The 12,524-nt window shown below is 46.3% G+C and overlaps 2 protein-coding genes across 3 annotated transcripts; one reads left to right on the top strand and one right to left on the bottom strand.

Annotated features, from left to right (window-relative positions):
- Positions 1-4,328: 4,328 nt before the first annotated feature.
- LOC109747513 (GDP-mannose transporter GONST1) lies at positions 4,329-7,386 on the top strand. Of its 2 annotated transcripts, XM_020306558.4 has the most exons (9): positions 4,329-4,601; positions 4,730-4,919; positions 5,066-5,205; positions 5,313-5,442; positions 5,564-5,662; positions 5,772-5,926; positions 6,433-6,549; positions 6,685-6,782; positions 6,889-7,386. In XM_020306558.4, exons 1-9 carry the CDS (start codon positions 4,393-4,395, stop codon positions 6,936-6,938), a joined length of 1,188 nt encoding a protein of 395 aa, XP_020162147.1. In that variant the 5' UTR covers positions 4,329-4,392; the 3' UTR covers positions 6,939-7,386. The 2 variants fall into 2 exon arrangements, with proteins under 2 accessions (XP_020162147.1, XP_040247083.1); XM_040391149.3 differs by lacking the exon at positions 5,772-5,926.
- A 98-nt stretch (positions 7,387-7,484) lies between these two features.
- Positions 7,485-8,017, bottom strand: LOC109747514 (uncharacterized). The gene has a single exon (XM_020306559.4). It carries the CDS (start codon positions 8,015-8,017, stop codon positions 7,667-7,669), a length of 351 nt encoding a protein of 116 aa, XP_020162148.1. The 3' UTR covers positions 7,485-7,666.
- Positions 8,018-12,524: the final 4,507 nt, after the last annotated feature.

A 12,524-nucleotide genomic window follows, 5' to 3' on the forward strand; every position in this document is an offset into this window, starting at 1 on the left:
CGTTTGCTAGAGCTTTTCCAATGTCAAGTATCATTTCCTTAGACCATGAGATTGTGCAACTCCCGGATACCGTAGGAGTGCTTTGGGTGTGCCAAACGTCACAACGTAACTGGGTGGCTATAAAGGTGCACTACGGGTATCTCCGAAAGTGTCTGTTGGGTTGGCACGAATCAAGACTGGGATTTGTCACTCCGTATGACGGAGAGGTATCTCTGGGCCCACTCGGTAATGCATCATCATAATGAGCTCGATGTGACCAAGTGTTTGGTCACGGGATCATGCATTACGGTACGAGTAAAGTGACTTACCGGTAACAATATTGAACAAGGTATTGGGATACGGACGATCGAATCTCGGGCAAGTAACGTACCGATTGACAAAGGGAATTGTATACGGGATTGATTGAATCCTCGACATTGTGGTTCATCCGATGAGATCATCGTGGAACATGTGGGAGCCAACATGGGTATCCAGATCCCGCTGTTGGTTATTGACCGGAGAGTCGTCTCGGTCATGTCTGCATGTCTCCCGAACCCGTAGGGTCTACACACTTAAGGTTCGGTGACGCTAGGGTTATAGAGATATTAGTATGCGGTAACCCGAAAGTTGTTCGGAGTCCCGGATGAGATCCCGGACGTCACGAGGAGTTCCGGAATGGTCCGGAGGTGAAGAATTATATATAGGAAGTCCAGTTTCGGCCACCGGGAAAGTTTCGGGGGTCACCGGTATTGTACCGGGACCACCGGAAGGGTCCCGGGGGTCCATCGGGTGGGGCCACCTATCCTGGAGGGCCCCATGGGCTGAAGTGGGAGGGGAACCAGCCCCTGGTGGGCTAGTGCGCCCCCCCCCTTGGGCCTCCCCTGCACCTAGGGTTGGTAACCCTAGGGGTGGGGGCGCCCCCCACTTGGCTTGGGGGGAAGCCACCCCTTGGCCGCCGCCCCCCTTGGAGATCAGATCTCCTAGGGCCGGCGCCCCCCCCAGGGGCCTATATGTAGGAGGGGGGAGGGAGGGCAGCCGCACCACAGCCCCTGGCGCCTCCCTCTCCCTCCCGTGACACATCTCCCTCCTCCCGCAACGCTTGGCGAAGCCCTGTCGGAATCCCGCTACTTCCACCACCACGCCGTCGTGCTGCTGGATCTCCATCAACCTCTCCTTCCCCTTGCTGGATCAAGTAGGAGGAGACGTCGCTGCTCCGTACGTGTGTTGAACACGGAGGTGCCGTCCGTTCGGCGCTCGGTCATCGGTGATTTGGATCACGATGAGTACGACTCCATCAACCCCGTTCACTTGAATGCTTCCGCTCGCGATCTACAAGGGTATGTAGATGCACTCCTCTCTCTCGTTGCTAGATGACTCCATAGATTGATCTTGGTGATGCGTAGAAAAATTTTAATTTCTGCTACGATCCCCAACAGTAACCGAGGCGGAGAAGAGGGGGATTCGAAGCAGGAGCTCACAGTGGACTCGCAGGGTAGACCAGTGGGCTCGGGGAGGCGCTGACGGCGGCGAATCGACGACGGCAGTGGTTGGCTTCCGAGGTGGGGAACGGCGGTGTCGACGCTGCTATGGTGCGCCCCGGCTTGATTGGCTCGGTGGAGAAGACGGGGACGACGTCGCGGAGCTCTTGGGCACGCTGTTTGGACGAGGGAGGGCCGGTGGCCGTGGCAACAGAGAGCGGCGGCGACGAGCTCGCTTGGCTTCGGGAGAAAGAGCGAGGGAGAGGAGGGGATGAGGACGAGGAAGTGGACGAGCGGGTTTGGGGCGCTGCGTGGCATCGTCCAGGCATAGCGGGGCCACGACGGAAGCAGGAGGTGGCTCGGCGTGTGCCGGCGCGCGGCGACCACGCGCGCGGCTGTCTACTGGCGCAGGGAAGAAGACGCCCCTGCCCCTGGTGGGCTGGGCTGCCTTACCGGGCCGCCAGCTGGCCAGGTAAGTGGGCCGCCAGGTACAACTCTCTCTCTCTGTTTTTTTCTATTTAATTTGTTTTACTATTTTTCTGTAAGTTTGTTGCATTATTAAAAATACTTAGACATCTCCTAAAATCACCAAAATGCACATGGCCACTGTTTAGAATTTATATGGCATGGAACATTTTAGTTTGGAATTATTTGAGCATTTGAAATATTTTATATTATTTGAATGCCCAAATTCAAATCACTAACGGATTAATCCAGTGACCTTAAGATGTCCTAATAATTTGTGCACCCATTTTGTCAGAGGTCCTAACCCAAGACAAAAGGGGTGGACTTTTTAGAAGGGCATTTCAGGTTCATTGAAATTATTTTTAGTAAATCCTAGTTATTATCAGGGGGGTGCTGGGGTTTCTGTCATCCCCATTTCAAATTTTCTGAAAAGTAAACATGATGCACACTCTAATGCATGACTAGCTAGGATGTGACAAAAAATAGATAGCTCCAAGTCTTTCGGCCTACGACCATTATCCCAAGTGGAGTTCTAGAAGCTTCTCTTCGACGGTAATGCTGGTGAGGGTGTAAAAGCGGTTCATATCATTGTCATTGAATAGATTCCTTGTACCCAACCAAGTTTCCATATGGGGATATCTATTCAAGCCACAACCATGGGAGTCTAAGGGTGTGTTGAGTTGTGACTCCATTAGTGGTGTTTATTTTGGTCCACCCAAGCATTATTATGAAAAGCCTTTTTAATGCACCCAGTTTTCTTCTTTGAGATGGCAAAAACAAGTGAGCCCAAATATTTTGGCCTACGACCATTTGCGCAAGCAGAGTTCGAGAAGCTGGCCTTGCTGTCGTCTTCGATGGACAATGGTAATGGTAGTGGGGCGTAAAAGAGGTCCATATCCTTATTTCCGGTGCCCATCCGAGTTCTATCCGAGGATGTCCATTGAAGCCACGACCATCGGAGTAATCCTATATACCTAAATAGTTCATCCCTACTATCTCTATTATCTTAACATGCACATATGCCGTCTTATCAAAGGCCCACCAAAACATGCATGAGAAAAAAGGTTTTTATTATTAGTTGATCTCATGCACACATCTCATCTCAGCACACATGTCACCTCATCAAAGGTCCACTCAACATGCATGAAAAAAGTTTTCCAATATATATTTTAAATATTTTTTCACTATGCAGTAATCAAATATAATATATAATATTCAGTCCTAGTTTTAGTTCATGTATTATTAATTCACCCATGGATGTTTTATACAATTAAATCACTGAAATATACCCCCTCCGTCCCTAGAACTGCAAAAACGTCTTATATTTAGCGACAGAGGCAATATTAAAATCGATTCCCGCAGCAACGCGAAGGTATTCTCTAGTTTCTCAAAAAAAAAGCACCCCGATCCTACCAAGGGTAGTGGGTCTACAGACCATTTCCCATTTGATTTTGCACTTCTTGCCGAGACTTTGTCGGAAACCCCACCCACAGAAAGACCCTTCTAATTTGGTTGATGCATTTCAAGACTTGAACCCAAAAAATCCAGGAGCTTAAGATAGTATACTGCTATGGTTGTGAGCACTGCCTTAACCAAAGCAGCACGACGAGCAAGAGTGTAGGGCTCTCCCCGTCAAGGGAGGAGCTGTCCCACAATCTTATTTTGGAAACGAGTTCTCTTCAACCGCTTGAGCGCAAGAGGGAGCTCGAAAATCGGATAGGAAAGGTTGTCCTGGCTGCCGGTAAGCTCTGCATGATCTCGTAGAGGTTTAGGTCATGGCATCGGGTGGGGGCAACAAGCGTCCTCTGAAAATTGGTCCTCAAACCGCCGAAGTTATTTAGGACGCTAGCAAGGGATCGGACTATTTGTGGGTAGAAAGTTATAAAATCCAAATCAGGGAAATTTTGGAGGGGGCCATAGGAACATTCAAATTTTGAACCACAACGTAGAATGGATCTGAATCCATGGGCGGGGAGCTTTTTAAATCCAAGGTCAACATAGCGTAGGAAGGCCGTTCATCATTGTGCGCCAACAATGTCAAACCTTTCTTTTCGGCGATGGCTTGAGTTTGACTCCAACACTCGTCTTCCTCCCTCCACTCCGCTCCACGCGGCGAACATGGGCACCGCCGCACGCGTCGTCTCCCTTCCTCCACCTCGGCTCCCCCGCCGGCCCGCGACCTCAGTCCCTTCCGCCGCACGCCGGCTTCCCCGCCCCCCGAGGCCGCGCCCGCGTTGACCCACTCTCCACTCACCACCGAAGGCGCCAACCACCTTCTTCCACCTCCTGCCGCCCCCCTTTGCGTCCCCTCCAAGCCCCTTCATGGCGTCGAAAGGCATCTCCCCCTCCCCCATTTTAGCATCTCCCACCCCCCTTCGCCTCCCCCCACCGCCTCCTCCTCCCCCTTGGAAGCACCTCCGCCCTGCATTTCTTTCCCGGCCGCCGAGGTTCGCTTCCGGGCCCGGTTTCCATGTCACTGGACCACAGCCCCACGGGCTCCCTCGTCGTGTACGGCGATGACATCGAGGAGGCCATGTCCCCCAACCGGAGCGTCGCCGCCGTGGCCGTCAAGGACGGCGACGCCTCCGTGTACAAGATCATCCACGGCTTCCTCAAGCAGAAGAACAACTCCATCATCAACGTCGCCGCCAGCGTCGCCCGCAAGGCCGCCTCCAACAAGTAATGCAGATTGCTTCTGCGCTAGTGCCTGTCACTCTGTCAAATTTCTTCATGGATGCCGGCTTCAGGGATGGATGGGTGGAGAGACCGACCGACTGACCGATTGCTTCTGCGCATTTGTTTCGCAGGCTGTCGAGGAAGACTTCGGATGTTTTCGACACCTTGATTCAGCAGCAGCAGAGCAGGCTGGGGAACAAGACCGGGCCTCTGCTCTCTGGGATATCCTACTGCATAGCCTCTTGCAGCATGATATTGCTCAACAAGGTGGTTCTCTCCAGCTACAACTTCAATGCTGGAATCTCACTCATGTTGTACCAGGTAATCAGTCTGTTTAGTACTGTCTCTTAGTTGAACCATTCTGAAGTAGTAACTTCATAGCTCAATACTGTATATGAGATGTGGTGCTTGCATTGACAAGTTATTATCAATTCATCGTTGAGCTGATCATGACTACTTTGGTTCAGAATCTTATATCCGTGGTCATTCTTGTGGCACTCGAGTTCTTCAGCGTAATTTCAACGGAAGAACTGACATGGAAGTTGATCAAAGTCTGGATTCCAGTTAATCTCATTTTTGTTGGAATGCTAGTAACTGGAATGTACAGGTATTTAAAAGTGCAATCCATAGCCTCAAGTGGTTTCTATGATTTTCTTGGAATATTGATGATGACCTAACCTTCTTTTTTCCCCTTTTGTTTCTATCACGTCTCAGTTTGAAGTACATAAATGTTGCCATGGTGACAATATTAAAGAACATGACAAACATTTTAACGGCTATAGGGGAGATATATGTTTTCAGGAAGTGTCAGAACAAACAGGTTTGGGCTGCCTTATGTATGATGGTACGTCCTAGTATTTGTTAGCATTAGCTAATGAACTTCACCGCCAAGCTGTTTTAACAGTGTAACAACAGACCAACATGATTGCTGACCTCAGTGCACTTTCTCTCCGTTTCTCCTGCAGATTATATCAGCTGTAAGTGGCGGCATGACAGATCTTTCTTTCCATCTAGTCGGTTACACGTGGCAGATTTTGAATTGCTTTCTGACAGCAGCCTATTCGGTTAGTTCATGTTGTCCTCACAGTGTTATGCACACGCGCACGGACGCATAAAGACGCCCCTTTAGTGTTTAACCTTGACTGATCGCTGACATATGGTTTCTCATACCAGCTTACACTGAGACGCCTGATGGACACAGCCAAACAATCAACTAAATCGGGTTCTCTCAATGAAGTTTCTATGGTGCTACTTAACAATGCGCTCTCGATCCCTTTCGCGGTCATTTTGATTATTGTCTTCAACGAGTGGGAATACGTGTACCAAACGTAACAACTTAATCTTACTCCCTATCTCAGCCATACATAAAAGCAATATGAACTTACTATGATGTGCAGCAACTCTTATTTATTCAGGACTGGGTATTTATTTTGTTTCCGAAACAGAGACTGAGTATTTTAGAGTATAGTTTACATTACTAACTTGCCCAGCAGTAGTTATCATGCACTAACTTTTCCATTTATGCAAGCCATGTATCTGTACATATTAAAAACTCATTTTGCTCTGTTCCACTTTGAAATCTTAACTTGCCTTGGACGTTTTGAGTTTGCTCACAAAAGAAGCTATCTCTCTAACCAACTCTAGCATGAAGTCAGATGAAATGGAAAAAATGAAAGGGTGCTCCAGTACTGTGTCCCGTAATATTTTTATTTTTCCGAAAGACGTCCGCAGCTCTGACTTTGCATTCACTCATTTTAGTGCTTTCAAAGGTAGAATTCATTGTTGTGCGTTTTTTTCAGTTGCACTTATGCGTGTTTTCTCATGCCATCTGCAGCGAAGTTATCAGAGAGCCCATGTTCTGGTTTTTTGCGACCGCCAGTGGATTGTTAGGACTAGCGATCAGCTTCTCATCCGTGTGGTTTTTACAGGAGACTGGCCCAACAACTTACAGGTGAGATGACTACTACTAACTCAATTCCTTCTTCAATGTGCCCACAGAAATGTTTGCATGAAAAAAGTATCACACTAACTGTAACACCATCAAAGTTCTATTCACATGTTGATAATCATTTTCTCCTTTTCTCAGCCTTGTTGGCTCACTAAACAAGATACCCATTTCGGTCGCTGGTGTCTTGCTATTCAACGTCCCTGTTAGCGTGGAAAATTTGTTCAGCATAGTTTTCGGTGAGTATTTTCTTTCATCAAGTGTTGAGTTATGTTGCATGTTACCTCGCTACCCCAAGAGTATCTCTGATTGATATATGTTTCTACTCGATCTTAACATCTGCAGGCCTTTTTGCTGGGATATTCTTCGCAAAGGCAAAGATGTCCAAGTCCTAATGTTCATTCTCCCGGCGTGACTGTAACACGAAAAGATTCGCACGGCAAGGCCTCCTATCAACTGTACAGATATACGATCAGAGTCCGTTTGAACTTGACGAGTCGATCGGGATTTCGTGAAACATTCTGTTTATTCTTTCCCAGATTTGTTTCGTAACTGTGTCAAGCAAGCATGCAGAAGGCAGTTTGCAGGACTTGCCACAAACTCTATCCAATTGTTGATCTCTGCTCAAGAAGTTGAGCAGGACAACCATACAAAATAAAGGAGTGGAAAAGATCTGGCCATTTCAACACCGGGAATTTGCTGTTGCTGTGACCCAAGAGCTTCCTCTGTTTCTCTCTCTGATATTTTCAGTTTTGTTAATCGTTGTAAATAAATTGGAATATCACAGCCAACCAATCTTTGGCTATGATCTAGATATATATATATATATACTTATGTTTAAAATCAGCAGTCCCAGAGATATAAAGGTTGTCGGTATTGGGATCTTAGCAAAGCAAGCTTAACATGGGTACATCACAACATGAGAGAAATTACTCCAGAAGTTGTGTGAAGAAGAATACAAATCTATAAGGCATCACAGCAAGAATCATTTGAGTAGTCACACCGCATATACATATATGCAAATCTCTGCGATGTTTTTCATGGAGTTACAGCAATAAATCGAGCTATGAGATGGAAGCACGCACCCAAGCGCGCGCCTACGTATTAGGCGGGCTGGTTCAGCCTAGCCTTTCTTGGCGAAGAGGCCGCCGAGGTTGAACCCGCCGCCGCCCTCGCTGCCGGCCGCGGGCTTCTTGCCGGAGGTGGTGCCGCCGGCCTTCCTGGAGGCGGTGCCACCGGCGGAGGGCGCCGGGCCGTCCACCTTGTTGAGCAGCGGGTTGGTCTCGATGAACTCCTGCTCGTCCTTGACGATGGCGCTGACGATGAAGTCCAGGATGCTCTTCTCCTTCTTGGCCGGAGCCGGCGTGCCCCTCGTGGCCGCCGGCACCGCCAGCCGCGTCCGCTGCGGGCGAAGGCTCGTCCTCCCCGCCGGCGCCACGGCCGCCACGCTGCTGCCGAACCCCACAGACGCCATTGTTAACTACTAGCTCTCTTGGTTGGATCCCTTGGATATTCTTGGCGGCGAAATGTATGTATGGTGGGACTGTTGAACTTGGTGAGGGTGGCGATCGGGAGGCCGGCGGGTGGCCATATATGCGTGGGAGGCAGGGAGACGATCGGGAGGGGATGGTGGCCACAGGCGGCTTATCCTCACCACGCGTGTGCGTGCCGGTGCCAGCCACCGGCGGGTGGGGTGCAGTGTGCACTGGCCCTGGCCGTGCGTCCCGCGAGAGGTCGGCGTGGCTCTTCAACGTGGGCTTGCCACAAGCGCAAGTGGGATCAATTCGGTTGTAGGGCCAGCGCTGCTTCGTCTCTTACTCCCTCCGTTCCAAAGTATAAGTCTTTTTAAAGATTCCACTATGAATTAGTACATATGGATGTATATAGACATATTTTAGTGTAGATTCACTCATTTTGCTCCGTATATAGTCCATAGTAGAATCTCTAAAAAGACTTATATTTAGGAATGGAGGAAGTACCAGTAAAAAAAGATCCCAAAACAAATGACGATACAGACTCTTATACCGTAAAAGAAAAAAACTCACAGAAAGATCCCAAGACAAATGACGATACAGATGCAAGATTTTTTTTGTTTGCGGGAATATATGTGCAATACAAACAATCCACACATCCAAAGTTTAAAACACGACTGACTCATGAACCAAAAACACAAATCCAGCTATGAATGGACATATGGGCCCCTTTGGCATGCCCTTGTTGACTCGGCAAGCTTTGACCTGGACCCACATGTAAGTGAGAGAGGGAGAGGGGGTTGGGAAAGATTTTAATCCTTTTCTTTTTATTACGGGGCCCTACATGTAAGTGACATATGCAGAGAGGGGTAAAAGCGCCCAAAGAATGTCTCATAGACGATCAAAACCCTTTAACCGGATGTAAAGAACACGCAAAGGCATTTCTACAAGGATACTTGAGAAAGAGCAAATTTGAGCATAATAAATGTTAGTGGTAGGCTCTCCAATGCATTGGAGAACAATCCCATGGCTACATGGCTATAGCGGCAACGTTGCGCTATGCTTGGCTGGGAATTCATGCTAGCATTCTGATCAGTGGCGGAGCTTCACTAGGGCCAAGGGGGCATAGCCTCCTACCCTCGAGAAATTATGTGAAATACCGTTAACTGTTAAGCTAATTTCTTAAAAGATTGTCAAAGTTTAAGCAGAATTTGTCCTTTTGCCCCCCTCAACTCTGCTTTACCCCCTCAACAATCTCTATCGAGCTCTACCACTGATTCTGATCATGTCTTTTGTGTACTAGAGCATCTACCTTTTGTGTACTAGAGCATCTACATTGATCAAATTCTTACAAAAGGCAAAATGACATACTGGTATGCTAACTTTTAAGAAAAACTTTTCAAGAAAATACACAAGTTACTGTTTTGAGTCTCATAAATTCTGGATCACTTAGTTCCTACGTGATATGCACATTCCACGTATTAATAAGGGTGGAAAGTGGCTGTACTAAACGTGTCCGAGTTAAAAAAATGTTACAGGGTTCACTGTATGATCAAAGTTACAGGGTTCGACTTCAAATAATATAATACAAACTATATTTTGGAACAGAGATAGTAAATCATAAAGTGAGACATGGCAACTAAAACAAAGTGATGTGATGAGAAGGTCCACTTTAGTCTTTAGATCTATTTTCTTTGGCAAACATAAGGTCTCATTTGGTTCATAGAATATGAATATCAAAGGAATAGGAAATCATAGGAAGTGAGATACCATATATGTCATTTCATGCATATGATAGAACTTTTTTCACTGAGTCTAGGCTAATTTTTTTTCTTTGAAATGTGAAGAAAGAAAGATTGCTTCCTATCCTACATAGGAATAGAAATCCGTTCTTACAAATCAAAGGGCTCCAAAGCAACTTTTTCTACATAATTCTTGTAAACCAGAGGACACCTAAACGCTCAAAGTAACAATGCCAAGTTTTCCATCTTGAAAAGCAACACAAGGGGGACCGCCTTTCTAACGTGCCCCCACAACGCCGCGTGCACGTCCTATCATTCCCAAAGGCCTCGCTTTTGGAGAACAATCTTATAATCCTTTCTTATTTCTGAAAACAATCTTTCCAGCTTCAAGATTATCTCATAGCTCTCTTTGTTTGTTTGTTTGTTTGTTGTCAAGAGATGGTTAGTCGTCATTGTTTTCCCCTCCCACTGGTGATCTCTCTCTCTCTCTCACACACACACACACACACACACACACACACACACAGAGACACACACACAGAGATAGAGAGAGAGAGAGAGCAAAGGCAGAAGAGTGCCACCCGGGCACAAAAAACCCCAACGCCTGGGAGCAGGCTTTCTCGCAAAACACCTCACTGGTGGAGTGCCCCGATGCCTGGTTTTGATCTCCCGTCTGCCGGTGGCATCTGGGCCCCGCCGTGGACCCTGTTACCGTCATCCACAAAGCGCATCGCGATGACAACGGGGTGTCGTCATCGCTGCCGAGCCGCGCGACCCCGGAGCTCGGCCGTGGTTGGTGCTACGTGTGGTTGCAGGTGCGATGTGGGCAGTCAAGGCGGGGCAGGGCCGCTGTTTTGTTTTCATCAACATTGTTGTATTTTTATTTCTCAATGAGAGGATAGTTGCTCTTTCGAGTATCCGTGTAGGTTGTCGGTGCCCATTAATAAGTGCTCGACACAAGAATAGCCTGCCGTACATATCTAAACAATGTCAATGAAAGAAAAATTACAAGCAAACTTTGATAATGGTTTATGAAAATTTGAGTCTACAAAAATTAAAAATATGCCGGTAACATTTTCAAGAAAATTATATACATATGCTACTACATTTTCATGACATATATCATAAAAGCTTTTACACAAAAGAATGCAAGTAAACATTTCATTAACCAAAACTCATAAATATTTCGAATTTCCATATGCTATATTCGATGCATGTTACTATGTATCTCCCTTTTGGTTTATTCTAGATAGTAATTTTGACCAAATATATATTATATTATAAGAAATTACAACCATAAATCTGTATTCTAAAGAAATTTTGAAGTTTATATTTGTCTTCTTTCATCGTCCAACCATTTTAGTTGACTCCTTGCATTTGTGGTATTATTGTATTAGCTAGGTGCTAATACTCGTGTGTTGATATATTACAGTTCGAACAAAATTAGACTAACCAACATGTCGAACCACGTCAATACGAGGTCACACATTAATACGACCATATCAATTTTAGAATATGACACACATTAGTGACGTTTGCGGATAATTTTGTCTGACTTTGTGAGAAAACATGAGCACCATCTCAACTCCCCTCCCAGAAAATTTAAAGCCCCATACTAGGTGTGGAGCAAGAGATCAACCATCATGACATATTTTTAATATGACTATATGAGTAAATATACACATTTAGGTCATGATAATATGTTCAATATTTTACCCGAATTGATAACTACTGAACTCAGAAATCTCGCTTCTCCGCCCGAACGCCTTCGTAGCCATTGCACGAATCTTGGCGAGCTCACGTTGCCACGTCATCACGAGGACTCGTTTGGGACAAGGGTGAAGTCTCGCGGGAGTTTTTTCAGTTGCTGGTGCTGCGCACCGCATCTACCCCACTCCCCAAGTTCTCTCCTCTTCTTCCCTAATTTCAGTCGCACCCCTTTTGTCTACATGGATGGGAGAGGCCATCCGCCCGCGAGGACGAGCCCATCCGCGGCGGGCTGGTAACGTGTCCCCCTCACACCCCGGGATGCGCCTCCCCGAGGGGGGCGGTGGCGGGCTCAAGCAAGAGGGGGCGCCGCCCCCAGCAACGCGGCCGCACCACCACTTTGGCGACATGTCTCCTCCAGCATGGCAATTTTAATTAAAATACGATGGCATTTTTAATATCCTTCTGCCATGGCAAAATTGTTCTTTTCTTTTGTACTGTTCATTCTACTTTTTTGCATGACATTGCCATGACAATTTTTTGAAACATAAAATTTTGCAAAGGCAATTCTGGAAAATCGCCATGACATAATTTTTTTCCTACAGTTGCCATGATATTAGAGATCGTTTTTAATTTCATATACCATGCCAATTTTGCATTGCTAGTACTTTCAAATCCATGGCAACTTAATTTCTTTCATGCACCATGGCAAATTTATATCATATACCATGGCAATTTTTTTTTCAAAGACATGGTAACTCTATTTTTCATAGCATGGCAAATTTATTTTAATAATCATGGCAATTTAGTTTTCACCCGGACAAATAAGCAAAACATGATACTTTTATTTTTTTTTTACACCATGGCATTTTCATTAGTTAGCCGATTTTTGTAGTTTATAAATATGTCATGTTTAGATGGGAAGTTCTACTTTTCTAAATGGTAGCATGATTTTTCGGAAAACAACTTTTGTCATGCCTCCCCCCCCCCCCCCCCCCCCGCGTGCAATTTATAAACTTGCCATCTTTTTTGTTCAAAGAACATGTAATTTTATAATTTT

The sequence above is a fragment of the Aegilops tauschii genome, chromosome 5 (assembly GCF_002575655.3).
Source record: "Aegilops tauschii subsp. strangulata cultivar AL8/78 chromosome 5, Aet v6.0, whole genome shotgun sequence".
NCBI lineage: Eukaryota > Viridiplantae > Streptophyta > Magnoliopsida > Poales > Poaceae > Aegilops > Aegilops tauschii.